We start from the raw sequence: 19,944 nt of genomic DNA on the forward strand, positions 1-19,944 counted from the left end.
TTTCCCCCTAAAAATGTTATTCATTTCCATTTTAAATGGAAGGCACAGTCTAACTCACTGTGAACAACAAATACATAAATAAATATTCTCAAAAATATGACTAAAGAAACTATGTATACTATATATGGTTTTATGCCATTTTTAATTGTATACATTTATAAAGCCTTGATAAAGAAATATTACTCCACACATTGGCAGTTTATTTGAAACAGCATTAATGAATAAACATTCATAATATTGATTATATGGATTAAATCTTACTTGAAATAAATAGATGAATGAATGAATAAATAAATAGGAAGTTGTCAACTGACGACGTGTGACGTCCTTCCGTCATCAGTTATGTGCTCCACCGTTGCTGGACTTCGCGGTGTCTCAGCCTCACGTCGGTGTTGCACATTGTCTTCAAGCTGAAAGTTATTTATTTACGCAGAAACGGTTTATCTGATGTGTATCATCCGGGTGTGACGCGGCCTGTTTCCCCCGAGACATGAACACGTAGCTGTCGCTTTTGCAGAAGGTGGGTCAGCGTTAGCCGTTAGCTGTTAGCTTAGCCTTTCGGGCCGGGCTGTATGTGAGCACACAGGCCGTTCTCGCCGCCTCGCTCTCGAACAATGTACCCCTCCTGGGGGAATTACGCTGGATCTCATTCGCAAAACTATGGAGGTCCCGGGCCTCGTAAGCCACCGGGTGCCGCCCCTGCGGCGGCATTCGGCGGCTTCGAAGCCCCGTCCGGCGGCGGCGGTGGAGGCAGCGGAGGAGGCAGTGGTGGTGGTGGTGGTGGCGGCGGTGGCGGTGCCGGTGCCGGCTCGCTGTTCTCCAGCCTCCAGGAGCAGCACCTCCAGCAGATGCAGCAGCTGCAGATGCTGCACCAGAAGCAGCTCCAGTCGGTGTTGCATCACGGTAACAACGCCGGGGCGTACGGTGGTGGGTACCCGGGCTCCCAGTGGGACTCTGAGGCTCCGGGACATTTAGACGGCAGCACTGGAGCCCAGACCTACGGGACACAAGACGAGACCCCGGCCCCTCCGGCCAGAGCACCCCCTGCTCCCAAGCCGGGTCACCAGCAGCCGCCTCCGCCGCCACCACAGCCGCACGTCGCCGAGCCACAACCGTGTCCTCCCCCTCCGGAGCCTCCGTCAGCAAAGCCCCCGGAGAATAACGATGGTTCCAAAGAGGCCAACAAGAAGGATGCGTCCATGACGGAAGACGACAAATCTTTAGCATTACAGGTATTGACTTACATCAGTTTATTTTGACACGTGTTGTGGTCACACCACTGTTTATTGTGATCAACGCCTCTTTGGTCTACATGCAGCCTCAAAGCACCTCAGCAAACGTGTTGTTATTGATTATTTATTACAAAAGCACAAAGTGTTGCATGGGCATTTAAACATGAATAGTGCTTGCTATGCTTGTCCCTGTCCTGCTTTGGTGACAGGATATGTCATTATTCTTTAAATCAAACATGTAATACTTGTCAAATATCTAAAAGTGGAGTTGCAGATCCTACAAATGCATAATCACCATTATATCTTGTAACTCTTTGTATTCAGAGCTATCATAACAAACCTTAGTCTAAACCCTCATTGTCAGTGGGAACTAGGAATGTGCTACACACATCTACAGGACTGGATCAGGACAGTAAGAGTTATTTTCTTCTGGTAGATTTTACAGCAGGGTGTCCCCCTTATAAATATCACTAAAATATAAATGCTCATTATATTAATTTGACATGATTTAAATCAGGACAAATTAAAAATAATTGACAAGATCTTTGTATTGATGATGATGATGGAAGATGTGAGGAATCTTCTCTCCTTCAACGCATTGAGATCTGTGAAGAGGAGACCAGATAATCCAGTCCATCTGGGCTGTCACAAATTTGCACAGCCTGAAGTTGTGTTACTGAAAATGAAACAGAGTCATACATTCCAGCTTGTTAAAACTTTTGTACTATTTTGGTTGATAATTAATACAACATATAAGGAGAAGCTGTTCTCAGTAATAAGCATATTAGTTAGGAAAATATGAATTGAATTGAGCAGTATGGTCTTCTATTGTGTTTAATCTGTATGTCTATATGATATTACAGTAGAGTTTTATAATGTGAAGCATGTTTACAAAAGTAATTATCCTTTCATTACTGTAAACATTTAGTTACTGATCAGACCCTAAATGTCTTTCATTATTTGAATTCGAAATGATTCAGGGAAAATAATGGGGTGCAGTGGGGTGTTTTTTTTTGTTTTTTTTTGTTTTTATAGACCCCATCACAGTTTTATCCTGTTAAATTGAGAAGGCAGCTAATACATGGGGGAAATATTACACACTTCCACCCTCAACATTTGTCAAGTTTAGAAATGAGAATTTATTTTATTGTCAAATGTTTGTGTTTTTACTTCATAAACCTCTGGAAGTTACCAAACTAGGTATACAAAGAAAGGTGGTTCCTGATGTGCTTCTTCTAACACGTCTTTCTAATTGTTTCATCCAGGAACAACAGCAACGTTGGTACAAACAGCATCTTCAGAATCTACAGAAGTTGAAGCAAGAGAAAGCCAAACAGAATCAAAAAGAGGGTGATGGCTATGTGCCGCCACCCCCAGGTCACGCAGTTCCTCCTCCGCCTCCATCAGAACCCCCAAGAAACGCACCACCTCCACCCCCACCAAGAGATGATCCCCCAGCACCTCCTCCACCACCTGACGAAACAAGGGTAAGCATTCCTAACATGTTAGAGGGGTGATTATATGAGAATGTCAGACTTGACGACTATAGTGAACCTCTCATTTTACAAATCAAAGAGTGTTTACAGGTCTTGGCTTTTATGGTAGTTTTCTGGAAGCTGGTGAAAGGAGAACTTAGGCAGCAGCTGATGTCTTATGCAGAAGATTTTAATGTAGACTTGATGCATCAAGAAGACCAGAAGGTGCAACAATAAACAAACGTCATCAGGGCAACATGAGCAATTGTCACCCCCAAGTCTGAAGATGTCCCCACAGCATCCCCATATATCTTCCGCTACTTGCGTCACCCATTCTAACAGCATATCTATGAAAGGCTACAATTGCTGTCACTCTCTATGTTACATGTAGGGGTTCGCATCCTATTGGATAGTTAAGTCTTAATGTGCATTCCTAAATCACATTGTGTCCTTATGTCTTGCCACTGGTGAAGTACACAAAAGAGTTAGAGTTGGTGCCTCTCTTTCTGGGGGCATCTGCGTTAGATATGAAAGTCCTTAATTGTAGACACTGCAATGTTCTGTTGGTTGACCCTTTATCTATAACCTCACTTTGGGTACTGTTTAGAGAGAGAAGGGAGTATGTGTGGAACTAGACTGCCACTATTCTCTTGATGGTGTACAGATATAATGTGTAATATACACTATATACATAATATATATTTGGCATATACAGTAATGTTTAAGTCAAAAATTCCTCAACATTGGCGAATACTACTGCATATGTGAAAAAGGTTAAGGCCCACTGTGGCTCCAGAGAGAGTGCTGAAGTTTTTTTTTTTTTACATTCTTACAACACATAGCAGTACTATAACTTATACTGTATAAATAATATCCATAGTAGTTGCTGTATTCCATAAACTGAACGATGCAACATATATAATTCTGTAAAACTGTAAATGAGAATAGACGATTCTCAGATTAATTGGCCTTATTCATCATGGCTGTACCTCTACCAGCATTCAATTACAAAAAGACTCATCTGTTCCTGTGGTGAACTATTAAGGTAGTTTAGATTACATCTTGTATGTTTAGCATGTACCTTAACCTAACTAGGATTTGTTTGTGTATTGGAACAAATTACCCCATATCAATAATTTTGTTGCTGTTAGTTGCTTTTATAACTCTTTTTCTGGCATTTTAAACTTAATACCAAACTCAACAGCCTTTAAAAACATACTCTGGCACATTCATTCTTTATTCCACTTCAATGGTGAATGCTTATAATGACTCCTAATTTATGTTATTGTCTCATATGCCCAGTGTAAGTTACAAAATTTAAAATACATTGTGCGTTACTCAAATAATTGAGGTTTAATACCCACACCAAAGGTACACTCTGAGTGATAGTGTAATATGTTCTCACTGTTGCCTACCTCCATCCTAAAAATGTGTTCTCCCTTCCATCTCAAACTGTAATGTCAAAAATATTCTTTGTGACTTTGAGGGCCACACTGTTTCATTCTTGCCTTGTTTCTTTTTCAAAGCCTGAAGACCCACATGACCCAGTGGAGGCTGCCCGACTCCAGCAGTTACAGGTTGCAGCAGCACAGTGGCAGCATGTGCAACAGCAGAGAGCAGGCTTACAATACCAGGCTCTTATGCAACAGCATGAGAAGCTGCAGCAGATCCTGGAGAAATACCAACAGCTGATTCAGCAACCAGCAGACCTTCAGGTAGACAAATGTGACAGCTTTCTTGCTGGTTGTTTTCCCTGGTATGGAGATGACCTTTATGGAAAATAAAAGATCAAAAGTCAGCATAGTATGTGTAGTAAACCAAAAAACAAGAGTATCTAGGAGGCGCAGACAATTTCAGTTACCTGCATGTGATCAATTAAATGTATTCTTTCCCTTTTTCCTTCATTGCAGTCAATGTCTCCTGAAATGCAGCTGAGGCACTATGAAATGCAACAACAGCAGTTCACCCCTTTATTTCAAGACTGGGATCGCTCATTTGTCCTGTGGTATGAGCAGTTCAAGACCTATCCCCACAAAGACCAACTGCAGGACTATGAGCACCAATGGAAGCAGTGGCAGGAGCAGATGAATGCCACCAATGCCCACCTTCAAGAAAGGGTGGCCGCTCTGACTGCCATGGTGCCGTTTGCCTCAGGCCAGTATAATAGTGGGATGATGGGACAATATGGCCAGTTCCCTGGACAAGACGTGAAAATGCAGCAACAGTCACTAAACGTGGGTATACAGCATTCTACAGGTGCTGTTGGTCCCAGAACTCAAGGTCCACTGCCTACTGGGTTTGGGCCACAACAGGAATCACCTGCTGGACCCCCTGTTAGAGGAATTGGCCCTGCAGGCATAGGGGTACAACCTTCAGGTCCCCCCACAATTCAACCACCAAGCTTCAACAGTGCACAAGGTCCACGGTTAGTAGGAATTGTTTTGCAACAATGTGATTTGCTATTTGTTTAATTAAAAGTTATAACAGTTGATGTATGGCTGTCAAATAGACTGCTCAAAGGAATTGTAACTGGCACTCAATATCAGTTAAAAGTATTGGCAGTTGCCATAACAGCATTTATTTCTGTTCATTTATTTCTGTTCATTACCTCATTTGGTTCTTCAGCTAACACACAAGTCCTTAGATTTGTTATCTTTCCTGATTAAGGTAGCACTTTTTACAAAGTCGGAAATGCTGTTTTATGTTCTTAATCTTTTCTTAAATTTTTTGTTGTAACAACTTCAGATTTGACCAGCCACAGCAGCGCTTTGATGGTCCCCCGAGGTTCGACCAGCCACAGCAGCGCTCTGATGGTCCCCCGAGGTTCGACCAGCCACAGCAGCGCTCTGATGGTCCCCCGAGGTTCGACCAGCCACAGCAGCGCTCTGATGGTCCCCCGAGGTTCGACCAGCCACAGCAGCGCTCTGATGGTCCCCGAGTTCGACCAGCCACAGCAGCGCTCTGATGGTCCCCCGAGGTTCGACCAGCCACAGCAGCGCTCTGATGGTCCCCCGAGGTTCGACCAGCCACAGCAGCGCTCTGATGGTCCCCCGAGGTTCGACCAGCCACAGCAGCGCTCTGATGGTCCCCCGAGGTTCGACCAGCCACAGCAGCGCTCTGATGGTCCCCCAAGGTTCGACCAGCCACAGCAGCGCTCTGATGGTCCCCCAAGGTTCGACCAGCCACAGCAGCGCTTTGATGGTCCCCCAAGATTCAACCAACCACAGCACCGCTTTGATGGTCCCCCAAGGTTCAACCAACCACAGCAGCGTTTTGATGGTCCCCCAAGGTTCGACCAGCCACAGCAGCGCTTTGATGGTCCCCCAAGGTTTGACCAGCCACAGCAGCGTTTTGATGGTCCTCCACGGTTTGACCAGCCACGGCAGCAATTTGATGGTCCTCCCAGATTTGACCAACCACGGCAGCGCTTTAATGGTCCTCCCAGATTTGACCAACCACGGCAGCGCTTTGATGGTCCCCCTAGATTTGACCAACCTCGATTTGGGCAGCAGCCAAGGTTTGAGCAACCCCCTAGGAATCCTGGCCCTCCACCTCGTTTTGAGCGGCCACCTTTGCCCCAGCAAAAACCACAGCAAGGTACCCAACTTAAAGCAGAGATGGCCACTAAAACACCTGTTGGTGTGGACTCCAAGACAACTGAAAAATCAGATGTGCAACCACAATCGGAAAAAGAAAATAGCAAATCAAGGCCAGAGGGTAAGGCCAAAGGTGAAGACTTGACAGATGACAACTTGCTTGAAAATGAAGGTTTTTTTGTCCAAAATGACCCCATTCCTCAGACATTACAGACAAACAAAAATATTAAGGAGTCAGATTCCACTAAATCGTCTGGTAATGGTGTAAATCCCGAACCTCTTAAAAACAAGCCTTCAGTAACTGTTTCTTCTTCTTCTTCTTCTACTGTGGCATCAAAAACTACTCCTCCTGATACACCCAGCAAATCAGAGGAAAAATTGGTAAACAACAAATCCCCAATGGTTCCAAAGCCCCCAGGAATCAAAAAGGAACCACAAGCTTCTGGCCAAATGCAGTCGAGACCAGAGCCTCCAAGACCTATCCCTGGGCGGGGACGAGGTCAGCCCCCATTGCCTGTTCAAGTGCCTGGACGTGGCCGCGGGCAGAGGGGCCGTGGAGAGTTTAGAGGAGCAAACACCGTCCCGCTAGGGGAGGAGATGGCAGAAATGTCCTATGACTACATGCCACCCGAAGAGGACTCCGGGATACCAGAAGATCAGGAACAAAGTCATTGGGAAGATCCCTCATACGAGGAGTTTGCTTGTGGGGATTCTGAGGTGCCTACTGAAGAAATGTGGATGCCAGAGGAAGATCACTTCCAAACAGAGGAAGATTATTATGAAGATTCAATAGGAGGACCGCCTATGGGGAGAGGAAGGCCCCCAATGATGAGAGGAAGGCCCCCGATGATGAGAGGAGGGCCCCAGATGATGAGAGGAGGCCCCCCAATGATGAGAGGTGGACCACCTATGGGTAGAGGAGGGCCCCCAATGATGAGAGGAGGCCCACCTATGGGTAGAGGTGGCCCTCATATGGGTAGAGGTGGACCACCTATGGGTAGAGGGGGTCCTCCGATGGGAAGAGGGGGTCCCCCAATGGGAAGAGGAGGACCACCCATGGGAAGAGGAGGACCATCCATGGGAAGAGGAGGACCACCTATGGGAAGAGGAGATCCAATGGACATGCACTGGGAAGGACCTGAATCAGCTGAGTACTCGGAGGAAGGGGACCCTTACTGGGGAGAAATGAGACCATTAATGAGAGGTATGAGACCCCCGTTTCCACCTGGCCGTGGTCGCCCTCCACGTGGTCATCCTGGTTTCTTGCACCAAGGACGAGGACGCCCCCCTCACCCACCACATGGGCCAATGGATCACGACCCGTTAGGCCACGGAATGGACACTGATGATCCTGAAACCGATGCAGCAGGACACCCCATGTACCATGGACATGACCCTCACAGCCATCCGATGCATCCTGATGTAGGAAGAGGCAGACGTGTGCCACCACCACACCACGAAATGATGGATCCTATGGAGGAGCATATGTATGATGAAGGAATGGATGGATGGCAACCACCACATGGCAGAGGACCTCCTCCGCCTCCACATGAGTTGATAGATAGGGGAGGAGTGAGGAGGAGACCTATGGGTCGAGGAATGGGAAGAGGGATGTGGCGGCCAGGTCCAACGCATGGAGAATTTGAAGAGGGGTATAATAAGGGTTTCGTTGAGGATTATGGTCATGGGGAAGACAGATTTAGCTGGCGGCCACCACAGGACGGTCCTCCTAATGAATATGAGCATGAGGCCAAGTACTACGAGTCTGAATGGGACAGAGATCGTGCTCTACCTGAAAGGGACTTTCCCCCCCGCAGGCCTCCACCGGAGACCTTCAGGGATGGTCAGTGGCCAGAGGAAAGAGAAAGAGAAAAAGGTCCCCCATATCAATTTGATGAGCATGAACGGGGAAGAGGAGAACTTAGAATCCGTGAATACAGGGAAGAGCCACCATACCGCCAGGAGGAGCCCCCGTTCCAACCACCACCTTCATCTGAATGGGATAGACCTTCAAGACTCCTTCCACCACCAGAGAGAGGGTATCCACCTGAATATGAAGATCGCAGACCTCGCTATGATGAGCACAGGGAAGAGCTTTCTTTGGATAAACTTCCACCACCAGCCCCAACTGCACCTGTCACTAACCTACCAGAGAGCTCAGTTGAACCAGCATCAGGAGCGGCCGGCTCTAATGTACTTGCTCTCTCCCAACGCCAACATGAGATCATCTTGAAAGCTGCTCAAGAGCTTAAACTGATAAGGTAATTTGTATTATCGATTTAGACATAATATCCTAGGCTCATACAAGTTACCATTTGACTTAACCCTTGCAGCATATAGTCAAGCTAATTGCAGTATTATTAGCAAGGTTTTTAAATATTCAGCTCTTTGATTTCTACCTCCACCCAAAAACTTCAAAGAGTTTAATTGACCCATCTTAATACACTGTAGTGATCAAAGCAGAAGGCTGTTAAGTGTTTTGTTTTTCTTCTGTTGTGCCATTGGATTACATACTCTATGGTCATATGGATTTTAGTTAACTTAAAGGTGAGCTCATCTTCGATTCTTTTTTGGTTAACAGAGAACTGCAAGAGGGGAAGAACCCTGGTCCTGAACCCCAGCCTGCACCAACTGACATCTTGCCTGATCTTCCTGCTGGTCTCCTCGGTTTGGAGATCCCACCGGACGTCAGGAATGTTTTGAAGGTAAATAATAACACGCACGACTATCTTAGACTCATGCTAAATAGTGCATCGCTGTAAAACTTGCACATTGGTTATGCATGTAAAGACCACCGTGGCCTCAAGAGGACACTAGGCAGACCTTAACTTTCCATACGTCTTCACTCAAAGTATTTTAATTATATTTCTACGTTGCCATCTTATAATTAAATGTTAGATTTATATAAAAACAACATTCTCATCCTCAGGGCATGAGTGCAGCTGCACTGACTGCTGCAACTGAACCTGTGTCTTGGGATTCAAAGCATTCTGCTAGAGATTACCAGCCAGCCCTCCCTGCTGCTCCCACAGCTTCAGTGATTCCAAAGACTGTGGAATATGGGCATGGACATGGTAAGAGCGGCAAAGGGGAACATGTTTCTTTATTGTAATTGATTAAACAGGCACGTTTTCCAGACATTTTTGCTGATATTAACTCTCATTTCAGAGCCTGGTGCCACTGTTGAGCGGATGTCTTATGGTGAAAGAATTGTGCTAAGGCCTGACCCAGTGCAATCAGACAGGGGTTATGAAAAAGGTTAGTTTAAATACTGTAAAGCTTTTTCTAACTAATAGAGCTTCCTTCTGTAATTTCCTCTTCATTGATGAACTATTTCATTATCCTCCTAGAACCTCTTGGTCTCAGAGATCCTTATGGCAGAGACCCTTATTATGAAAGACGATCTGACCCTTACATGGACCGTCGGGAGTACAGTAGAGAGAGGGACCTGTACCGAGAAAAGCCTCCACCTGAATATGAAAGAGATAGATTTGAGAGGGAGCGCTATCCCCCAAGAGAAAGAGATGACAGGTAAAATGTTTCCTTCCATTTTCCCTTAAACTATAGGGAAGTTTGTTTCTTCCATACATATGTAATATCCTTTTCTGTGTGTCTATTTTTGAATTCAAGCACACACTCCATGGTTGATGAAAGGTACTATATCACATTGTGTCCCACATTGTGATTAGTAATTACTGTGTGCCAATTTGTTGAGGAAATGACACTTAGCACTGCTCTGTGCAGATCTCCACTGGCACCACATCTACGCTCCGGGTTCAGGGAGCGAGAGTGGGATCTTCGTGATCGTGACCGGAGTGGCAGTCGTGATCGAGATGAGCATTACGGAAGGCCTGGCTACGACAGACCTCCCTACGAGCGGGCCTCACTGGACCGCAGTGGGCCTGAGCGTTACAGTCATAGCTCATCACCTTACGGTATGTCCCATCCGGCATCAGTTATCAAAGGTGTATTCACATACCACCGCTGTGTTTGGTAGGATTTCATTACACAAGTTGCATGATAGAGGATATGTGTAGAAGCACATTTGAAATTTAAAAATAAAATAAAGTTTAGTATTGTAGTGGAATACCTGAACTGCAAATGATATCATACAGTGGAAAGAAGAAGTTATCCAGAGGACAGAGGGCCTTCCATTGCACCCCCTCTACCACCACCACCTCAGCCCCCCCCACGAGTCGAGAAGAAGCCAGAAATCAAGAATATTGACGATATCCTCAAACCACCTGGCAGATTATCTCGACCTGAAAGGGTACATAGCATTTTTTGATGTAACTATATAATTTATTATCAGTTTACACAGTATTGAGTTTTCATCCAATATATTTATTCTAACAGATAGTCATCATAATGAGAGGGCTTCCAGGAAGTGGAAAAAGCCATGTCGCAAAGCTCATACGGGTGAGTGGACTTTTACCAGCAAATCAGCAATGTAATTATAATGTAACTGAACTTTAACCATAAAATACAAAAAGAACAAGAAAAGAAGTCATAGACTAAACCTAGCTCTTCAATCATGTTGACAATATTAAGGACAAGGAAGTCGACTGTGGTGGTGCCCCCCCGAGAGTTCTTGTTTTGGACGACTATTTCATGACGGAGGTTGAGAAAGTTGCGAAAGACCCAGACACGGGGAGGAGGGTCAAATCCAAGGTGAGTCTGGCAGACAACAAGTACAAAGTGCTTCTGAAGTTTACAATTTGATGGAAAAATTAAATAGAAATATAATGTATTGCTGTTGTGAACATTATGTCAGATGTAACACAAAAATCTGTATTGCAGGCTCTTGAATATGAGTACGAGCCGGAGATGGAGGACACGTACAGGAGCAGCATGCTGAAGACTTTTAAGAAAACTCTGGATGACGGCTTTTTCCCCTTCATCATTTTAGACACTGTTAATGACAGAGTCAAACATTTTGATCAGTTCTGGAGTGCAGCCAAAACTAAAGGCTTTGAGGTGAGTTGTGTTCGTGAAAGAGAAAATATTGTTCCAGTGTGCTCTGTTGCTTAAGAAGTGTTTTTCTTTTCTTTTTTTATATAAAGGTATATCTGTCTGAAATCACTGGAGACAATCAGACTTGCTCAAAGAGAAATGTCCACGGACGTTCGCTTAAGGATATAACGAAGGTCTGTAAGATCAGTTAGCTCTCTTGGTACATTTATGAATGTCCATTATATACATGTAAAAAGAACACTTATTAACGTAGCGTTTTGTACACAGATGTCCAACAACTGGGAGCCTTCACCACGTCACATGGTGCGCTTAGATGTCCGGTCCCTGCTTCAGGATGCTGCTATAGAAGAGGTGAGGTTGTCAAGACCTGGCTGTTTTTAATAGTATTATTGTTCTTTATTTATACTTGAGCTAAACTGACATGTGCCTTTTGTTATTAGGTTGAAATGGAAGACTTCAATCCCGATGACGAGCCCAAAGAACCCAAGAGAGAGGAGGAAGAAGAGGGTGATCTGGTAGGACATGAATATTTTGAATTCATAGCCACGTTGTTGTCAGAATCATCTCCACTTATATGTATTTCCATCTATCACGTTACAGTTATTTGATATTTTCCATTAGTCTTTTACTCATTGTTTTTATTGACCAGTTGTGTTTAACACCAATGAAAGAAAAAAAATCATGAATAGTCACAAGTTAATTGGTTATACTTTATGATTTATTACATGATTATGTAGTAATTTACAGGTTTAGAGAGCAGAAGAGAAATATACAGGAAAGCAAGATGGAGACAATACAGTTAATCCGTCCATTAACCAAAGGAGCAGTAGCACAGTTGCTGTTCAGCTTTTTATTTTTCGAGCAATTGCTCGGATTTCCGTTGACATTTTTGATGGTTTTCATTAAATTTAATTATAAATCTTATGACTCCACGTCAATGGTTTTAAACTTCATATTGTTGCTTTAATGCTACTGTTCCCAAACGTCAGTATGCATCGTTTTGGATGATGATTCTTTTATATTACAGTACGTTTTAGCAAAAGTGTTAACAACAGTTCCATTTTTGTTTTAAAATCCTTCTTATGTGTAATCAATTGCTAAATATGAAATCAAACCAAAATATTTGATTTCAAAAGCAATCCATGAATGACATTTATTTGTTTACTAAATTAATTTCACAAAGAGGAATCAAATATTGCCTTAAATATCAAAGACGGTGTATTGTTAAGTATCAACAGACACTGGAGTGTTATCGGGCTAATTTGGCCAGACTGACTTACCCAGCTTTTAAGATGTTGTATAACTACTCCAGTAAAATTTTAACAAATGACTAGAAAAGTTAAAACATTTACTTAAAATGCTAATTTTCATTGTAAGAATTTCCTCAGTTGACTACAGATGGATGAACTCTTTCAAGCTGTAGCACCTATGGCTTAGTAAATGGTTTTGAAAGTTTCTAAACTTAAATGTGTCCCATGGTGCCACCTTTAAGGTGATTGTCCCCATGTGGCTTAAAGCCTGGGACCAAACCTGTATGAACTGCTGGACAAATGTATTCAATACAACAACACAAGCAAGAGGCGACTGGCCTTGTGTTCAGTTGCCAAATAATCAAATGCATAAAAGCAAATCTGCTCTTCCTTAAACTACTGACTTTTTACTAAAGGAATTGTCAATTTTTGTTTCTCATGTGTCTCAACAAATGTGTTAAACCGATAAACCAGGTCTTTAAATGTTATACTTTGTCTTTTCTGCGCTGAGGTTATCGACAAGACTCAGCATAGAATAGTGTCATGGTTTTTAATGTTCTCCAGTGTAAGTTCTAATTCAATGCATAAATGGTGGGAAAGGATTTCTCTCATGACAGTGCTGCTTGCCTCCGCTACAATTAGAGGTGGTAGCGATTCATGTAAAACCACTGAAACATGAACTGCTAAAAAGTTTCCCATCTAATGTGTAATCTTTGGAAAAGAAAATTCCATATTAACATGAAACATTTCCTTGTAATTCCTTATTACTTAAAAACCTGAAAACTTGAGCCCTGCACTGCTCGTGCAGTTTTATGTTTTTGTATTCATTAGATGTACCTAAACGTTCCCTCTTTCATTAGAACAGTCACAAACATATCTGAAGTCTGCAAACAAAAATCAATTCAAAGAGATCATTTTCTATAATTTTTTGATACACCTGAGGGGTCAAGTTAAGTGCACTTATGTAGTACTGAAAAATGGTTTATGTTAAGTGCAGTAGTTTCTCGTTCGAGTCATTATTTGGGAATGGTATTTCATTCATCAGATTATTGGATAAATAATTTCACAGAATTCAGAATAGTGACCAAATGCTTCTAGATGTGTGCAATAAACTCAGGATTACCAGAGACAGGAAGAATTTGATATTGTTTTCTATGACCTATGGATGGAAAAATGTAATTAATCATTTTTACAGTCATCCAGCTCAGACCTGCAGTTCCACACAGTGAACACATGTCGTCTCCCAAACCCTTTTTTATTTAGACTTTGACAGTGGTCGAAGCCTGATGTCACACACACCCTAACCTGAAACCAAACTGTGTCTGAACTGCAGGTCTAAAACTGCTGCTTTGTGGATCCACACATGAATGACAATTGTTGTTTCTAATATCCATATCCAAAAGCAGCATGAGGGTTTCAAGCACCACCAGTGGTTCAATCCTAAATAAGAAGTGGGTTCTTATTAAGAAGTTGTTTGCTCATCGCTGCTGCGACACCTCGGAGTCAAAATTAGCTTCATTCCAAATGTATTTAAATGTTACACTTGATCAGATAATGCTTTTGCTGCTACTGAGTTAATTCATATTTTGATATAGATTAATAAGGAGGAATACATTACTGCACCTTTACTAAATACTTTTAAATATACAGAATTTAAAGTGTCTACAAATGTCTTAAGTTTTCATCCACACCGGGTTGTTTGCAATGACAGAACATTTTACAAGTTAAGAGCTCATTTCATTAACAACAGAAAAAGACTAATAATTGAGAGCAATCGATTTTAATTTTTTTTTCTAAAGTCCCTGTTGATGCAGGGTACTTACTGTGCTCAGGCCACTACATGCTGGCCTTAGGCGAATTGACATTAACCCCAAATCCGTATGTAGCTTAATATAATACTTAACAAATACTGAAATAAAGGGATGGTGCTGCTACCCCATCTTACTCTGCTGTAGCACCATCATTCCTCCCTAAACAGAATTAAAATGCACTGTATATTTTGGTTATTTTAATTGACCACTCACTGCAGTACAGTTAGATGTGGTCACATGTTGTGTGTTAAACTTGTGACTACACCCCGGTGATGTAGTATTGCACGGCAGTACAAGTGCTACTGCACAGTGTGTGTGGACAGTGTGTGCAGCAGCTGTACCACACACAAGGGTTCCAGCCTGAATGTAGTTTTTTTTTTTTTTTTTCGAAGTAAAAGTCTAGAAACAGTGTCTTCCGTGAATAATCGGATCAGATCTTGGCTCTTTGCTTCTTTAGCTGCAGCTCTCCTTCTTTCTTCAGCTTTAATCATCAAGCTTGTTTTGTACATTAAACTATGAAATCCAGATACGCCTGTGCAGGTGCTCCTCTGAGTTGAATATGCAGCTGCATATTTTTAACCTTAAAGTGTACTTTTTAATAATGAATACTGTTATAATTCACCATAGTTTTACCCACTTTGAACACTAGTGCCTTTAAAAGGCCTTCCACCCACACAGCTGTTTCACTGGGGACTACTGCTATGGCCATTCAAACTGTCGGTAAGGACTAATTGTTTGGCCTGCATTAATCCAGCTTACTTAAGAGCATCATTCAAACAATGTCGCACTCAAAACTCTTGGGTCCTGAGCTACACACCTTTCTTAAAACCCTGACATGTGCCTTCTGTGAATTGTCCGGGTGCTGCACTGCCCTCGTAGGGTAGTTCCACCTCTTTCCTCGTGTCGTATAACATGTAGAAAAGTGATAACGCATTCTCAAGAATCGCTCATCCAAAAACCTTCAGTGCACACTCAACATTGATTCCTCAGCAACACAAATATGAAGACAGTTGGATGAGCGGTTGTTGGGAAAATAAAAAACTTGAAACAAACAGCGGTTGATTGACATCTCTGTGTGTTGTCAGTCTTCAACCTTAGCAGAGGTTGAACCAGAACAATAACTGAAAACATCTGTGTGGGAGAATAGTGTAAGAATATGAATAGTGTGAATTACACATTTCTCAGCACAATAACAAAGAGGAGTTCGGCATAAAAGCCACAAATAAATGATAATCAATGCATAAATATATTTTAGAATAAATATAATTTGAAATTAAACTTTATTGGAATTATTATCCAGCACTTAACTATTACTCTGTGGTCCTTTCCCTCTTAAAAGTCTGTCCCGTTTTAACTCTGGTAGATAGATTTGATTGTTGACAATGTGCCATATATCTGAAGTTCTTATAAGTGGATTTAAGCCTTCTGTGAATAGATTTTGACGTTGTTACAGTAAAACAGCTGTTCTGAACAGAATTTATGAATCACTAACATCTTTTTTTATTTGATGGACAGGTTTTCACTTAACCTCGAACAAAGAATAAGGATTTAGAGAAAAAACAACATATAGGGACACAAACTGTTAAATATCACAACAAAATGGTTTTAAAAAATATATATATATACATTGACCTAAATATGTGTAAATGTGTTTCACCCATGAACCCAGCAAACATGTTAACATGTTCTTAAATCATAACATTATTAACAGAGATGTGCTACAGATTTAATCAGCCTTTCTTTTATGTTATGAATTGACTTGAGGTTCTGTGCTCTGTCATGTTCCTGGTGGTAAAGACTGGCAGGTTTTTTTATTTCATTGCGAAAGCTGCCTTTGAATAACTGACGTGTTTCTTTAGGTTCAGCTCGGCTGAAATAAAAAGGTATCAGCTGTTAAAATGAAAGTCACTCGCATGAGGGTTCATCATAACTCATCACTGTTGTGTTGCTTTGCCTTCAAAATGTGAGCAACTGAAATAAAGTCCAAGATTAACAAATGATCCTGCACTTATTTGAACATACTGTGACTAAAAAGCTGGTCTTTAGTTTAAATTGATAAACTTACCCAAAGAATGAAGTAGTGTCTTCTGTCCAGTACAGACAGTGGACTGTCATTCAAAAAATGCGAAGCTATGTCACTAAAACACATGCTGAGCTTTTTTGTTTGTGAAAGAATGAGGCTCATGGGTAATATTCTTTATAGATGTTAAAATGTGGGGAAGGGAATGATCCCATGATCTTTAACTCACACATGCAAATTACAAGATTTGATATTAGACTTCTAGTTTTGCTTTTAGTTTCAAGTATAGATATAGATAGATGTTTGCTTGACATTTTTCTAAAGAAGGCCACAGAATGTGTGTTTTCCAAAGGAGGGCACAGCTGTTGACTATTCTTTTGTTTTGCCTGTGGCCAAGAACTAAGACTTAGTCTCACTCACTAGTTTGTATTAACAAAGGTGAACATGTTTGTCTTTACTGTACTGAACAAAAAGATAAACACAGCATTCAATACTTTATCATTTAAGGCAGATATGGGATTTCTTATTTCTTATTACAATAAACTTTTAAATAATCGCGATTGTCAAAAAAGTAATGCAACTTAAGTAGGGTCAGATTTTTGGATTTTCACCCACTCGTCACTGAGTATGTCCCCATTTGCTTTGCGTAGTGTTACTCGCATCCGTCACAGCAGTGTCTATACTGGCCTTGTGGAACATTACACTTCTTGACAAGAGCTTGGCGAACTTGGATGTTTTCTGGCTGTGATGCATTGTCCCTAACACGCCAATTCAGAGCATCCAACAGAAGTTCAACGGGCGACAGGTCTGGCGAGTGTGCAGGCCGAGGCAGGGCCGAGACGTCTTCCTGATCTAATAGGGCAGTGCAAATCTGTGCCACACGAGGGCGTGCATGGTCATGCTGGAATCTCAATTGCAGTGGCGCCGGATAAATGGAATCACAATGGGCACAAGGGTCTCACCGTGGTATCACCAGGCCATGAGTCTGGTTCAGCTCGTTCTGATCATCTGTGGATTCTTGTCATTTGGTCCAACTCCTAACTTGTGTGTGGACCCAGTCTAAGGATTGCCAAGATACTCTATGTATTCAGGACAAATCGTGGCCATTCTTAGTGTTTTTTTCCCATTCAATGCCATTATGTTCACCGCTTATCCTTTCAGCATCATGGGGGGGGGGCTGGAGCCAATCCCAGCTGACATTGGGTGAGAGGCTGGGTACACCCTGGATAGGTCACCAGCATATCCTAGGGCCTATTCTTTATGTTTTCTACCCTAGATATTCGAAGACAAATGTCCGTCCATCGTCATAAACAAAAGGAAAACTGAATGCTGTGTTCATCATTTTGCTCAGTGTAGATAATTTCTCATGTAGACTCATTACTCAGTTGTCTTTGTCTCTTTACCTCTGATAAACCAGTCTCCTCTCTTTTCAGCCGACCCCTTTTCCTTGCTTTCTTCTCGCCAACCCCTCCTCCCCCATTACCCAGTTGTTTAACCATTGCAGTGTTTCTTTATATAATATAGGGCTACATTCCAAAAAGCAAATGGGAGATGGACACGTCTGAGGCAAAACTTGGTGGGTATTTCTATTTTTAGTCTTTGTTTTATGACTGATTACTCTTTCCTTTACCACAGTGCATTTATATGCCGATGATTTTGCTCTTATTTCTGATTCTTACAATGATCTTTGTGCGTGATCCACTGATGGACCACTAGGAGAGATGTTCCATCAGTGAATCAGACTTCACCCACACAACATTAACAACCCTAAGCTGTTATATGTTGATTTTAGAATATAAGATGCTTCAAATTGAACATGCTTGAATAAAGAGCACACCTATAGAAAGCATGTACCTGAATGTACCATGAGGATGAAAAGCTCATCTTCTGCCCATAAGGCCAAAGAGAGCTACATGCACCTCCTTTGCCATGAAATTCTTTTTTACCCCAGTTGCCATGTTTATGCAAACAGGGTCATAATGTCTACAAATCTCAAGCAGGCAAAATGAGGAGGGAAACTGAATAAGAGACACTGTTGTCTCCGTAGTATTGATGTGGTCGTACTGGATGTTAGAGAACCTGCTGAACCAGATCATTCTGATCATCTGAATTTGGCTTTTCATTAAATATTAAATGTTAAGATAAGGTTATGGTTTATACTGGAGGACAGAAGTGATCTGAACGGTAATTTTCCATTTATACAGACAAGTTGGACGGTCTGGGGAGCAGCGGGAAGAGGAAACGTGAAGGTGAACACGCGTCAGACCTGGAAGACTATCTTCAGCTGCCGGACGACTATGCCACACGCATGTCCGAACCAGGAAAGAAACGGGTAATTTGATGCGTTGTCCTACAAAGGTGTAGCTTTGGTTGTCCTAGAATGTTTTTGTATGATTGTCAGGCAAAACGTAACACGACACCCTGGTTGTTTTCCTCTTTGTAAAGGTTCGATGGGCTGATCTTGAAGAGCAGAAAGAAGCAGACCGAAAGCGCGCTATTGGCTTTGTGGTGGGTCAAACGGACTGGGAGAGAATAACGGATGGGAGCGGGCAGCTGGCACAAAGAGCTCTCAACCGTACCAAATATTTCTAAGAAGATAATCTTATCCCCCTTTTTTTTCTCTATTGAAAGGTAGGTTTGTTTCTCTTTTGTAAAATATCAGTTACTGTAAAAAGTAAAAGATTCCAGCAAATAGTAGTATCATTGTACCAGTTGTACAATTTGAAATATTTTCAAAGTAAGACGTAAGGAGGACATGTTTGAGACCTTTTCTTATGACACGCCCTCTATCGAGACTATATGATCAGTTTAAATGTAAGTGAGTGTGAAGTTTTAGTTCAGATCCATATGATTAAACAGCATTTTGCGATTGTTCAGCAACCATTTCCTCTAAAGTCATGTCTTAACATCTTAACATTTTCCAGCTTTAATGAAGTAAATGGTAAATAGAATGCAGATGACTTGACAAAGTTTGAATTGGAGCATTCATTTTTACTTATTTAACACGTGTTGTGATTTCTGTATGCGCCAGTCTTTTACGCTGTATGGTTAATAGAATTTGTCCGAATATACCTGAATTTACAAGACTTTAATTGATAGAGAAAATCATCTGCCAAATCATCAGTGATTTCTTTTTCTTTCTGCAGGTGCACAGAATGTGAAATGTGTCGCTGACGCTCACTCGCGCTGAAACAAGAGACTCATCGAGGCGACCTGTAGATATCTGATTCTTAGTTATTCATGGAGAAGGATGCGGTATAGGTTTCCTTCTTATTTTTAAAAAGACACTGACGATTCAATTATATGAACTTGTAGATTATGATTCCGTGCTGCTTCTGGTCATCCTCTATTCATTCATGTACTTTGCTGTTTTATACTGTTCATGTTTTATTTACTGTATTGTCGCACTGGTTCCTGGTCCGTGCATACTTGGAAAAAAGACAATAAACTTTCACAAAATCAACAACCTGGAGGGTTTTCCTGGAGGATGTCGTGTGTGCTTTGTGAACAAGAAGAACTTCAAGTGTTAATTCTAATAACTGTAACGGAACAGACTATTAGGGCTTAAACCTATAGTTCATCAATC

The 19,944-nt window shown here is 42.0% G+C and overlaps 1 protein-coding gene across 1 annotated transcript; it reads left to right on the plus strand.

The window, feature by feature from the left end:
- Positions 1–336: 336 nt before the first annotated feature.
- On the plus strand, positions 337–19,824 carry ylpm1 (YLP motif containing 1). The gene is made up of 22 exons (XM_047338022.1): positions 337–1,232; positions 2,498–2,719; positions 4,234–4,422; positions 4,618–5,136; positions 5,821–8,564; positions 8,885–9,008; positions 9,233–9,377; positions 9,472–9,561; positions 9,654–9,834; positions 9,934–9,957; positions 10,048–10,238; positions 10,419–10,573; positions 10,660–10,722; positions 10,855–10,974; positions 11,104–11,280; positions 11,367–11,450; positions 11,545–11,628; positions 11,718–11,792; positions 17,883–17,934; positions 18,563–18,690; positions 18,804–18,989; positions 19,505–19,824. Exons 1-21 carry the CDS (start codon positions 615–617, stop codon positions 18,948–18,950), a joined length of 6,132 nt encoding a protein of 2,043 aa, XP_047193978.1. The 5' UTR covers positions 337–614; the 3' UTR covers positions 18,951–18,989; positions 19,505–19,824.
- Positions 19,825–19,944: the final 120 nt, after the last annotated feature.

Source organism: Hippoglossus stenolepis, chromosome 20 (assembly GCF_022539355.2).
Source record: "Hippoglossus stenolepis isolate QCI-W04-F060 chromosome 20, HSTE1.2, whole genome shotgun sequence".
NCBI classification, from domain to species: Eukaryota; Metazoa; Chordata; class Actinopteri; order Pleuronectiformes; family Pleuronectidae; genus Hippoglossus; species Hippoglossus stenolepis.

Coding starts and splice junctions, on each gene's coding strand:
- ylpm1 (XM_047338022.1), top strand. CDS start 615: ATGTACCCCTCCTGGGGGAATTACGCTGGATCTCATTCGCAAAACTAT. Junction 9,378..9,471: donor GGAATATGGGCATGGACATG/GTAAGAGCGGCA, acceptor CTCTCATTTCAG/AGCCTGGTGCCACTGTTGAG. Junction 9,958..10,047: donor CACTCCATGGTTGATGAAAG/GTACTATATCAC, acceptor TGCTCTGTGCAG/ATCTCCACTGGCACCACATC.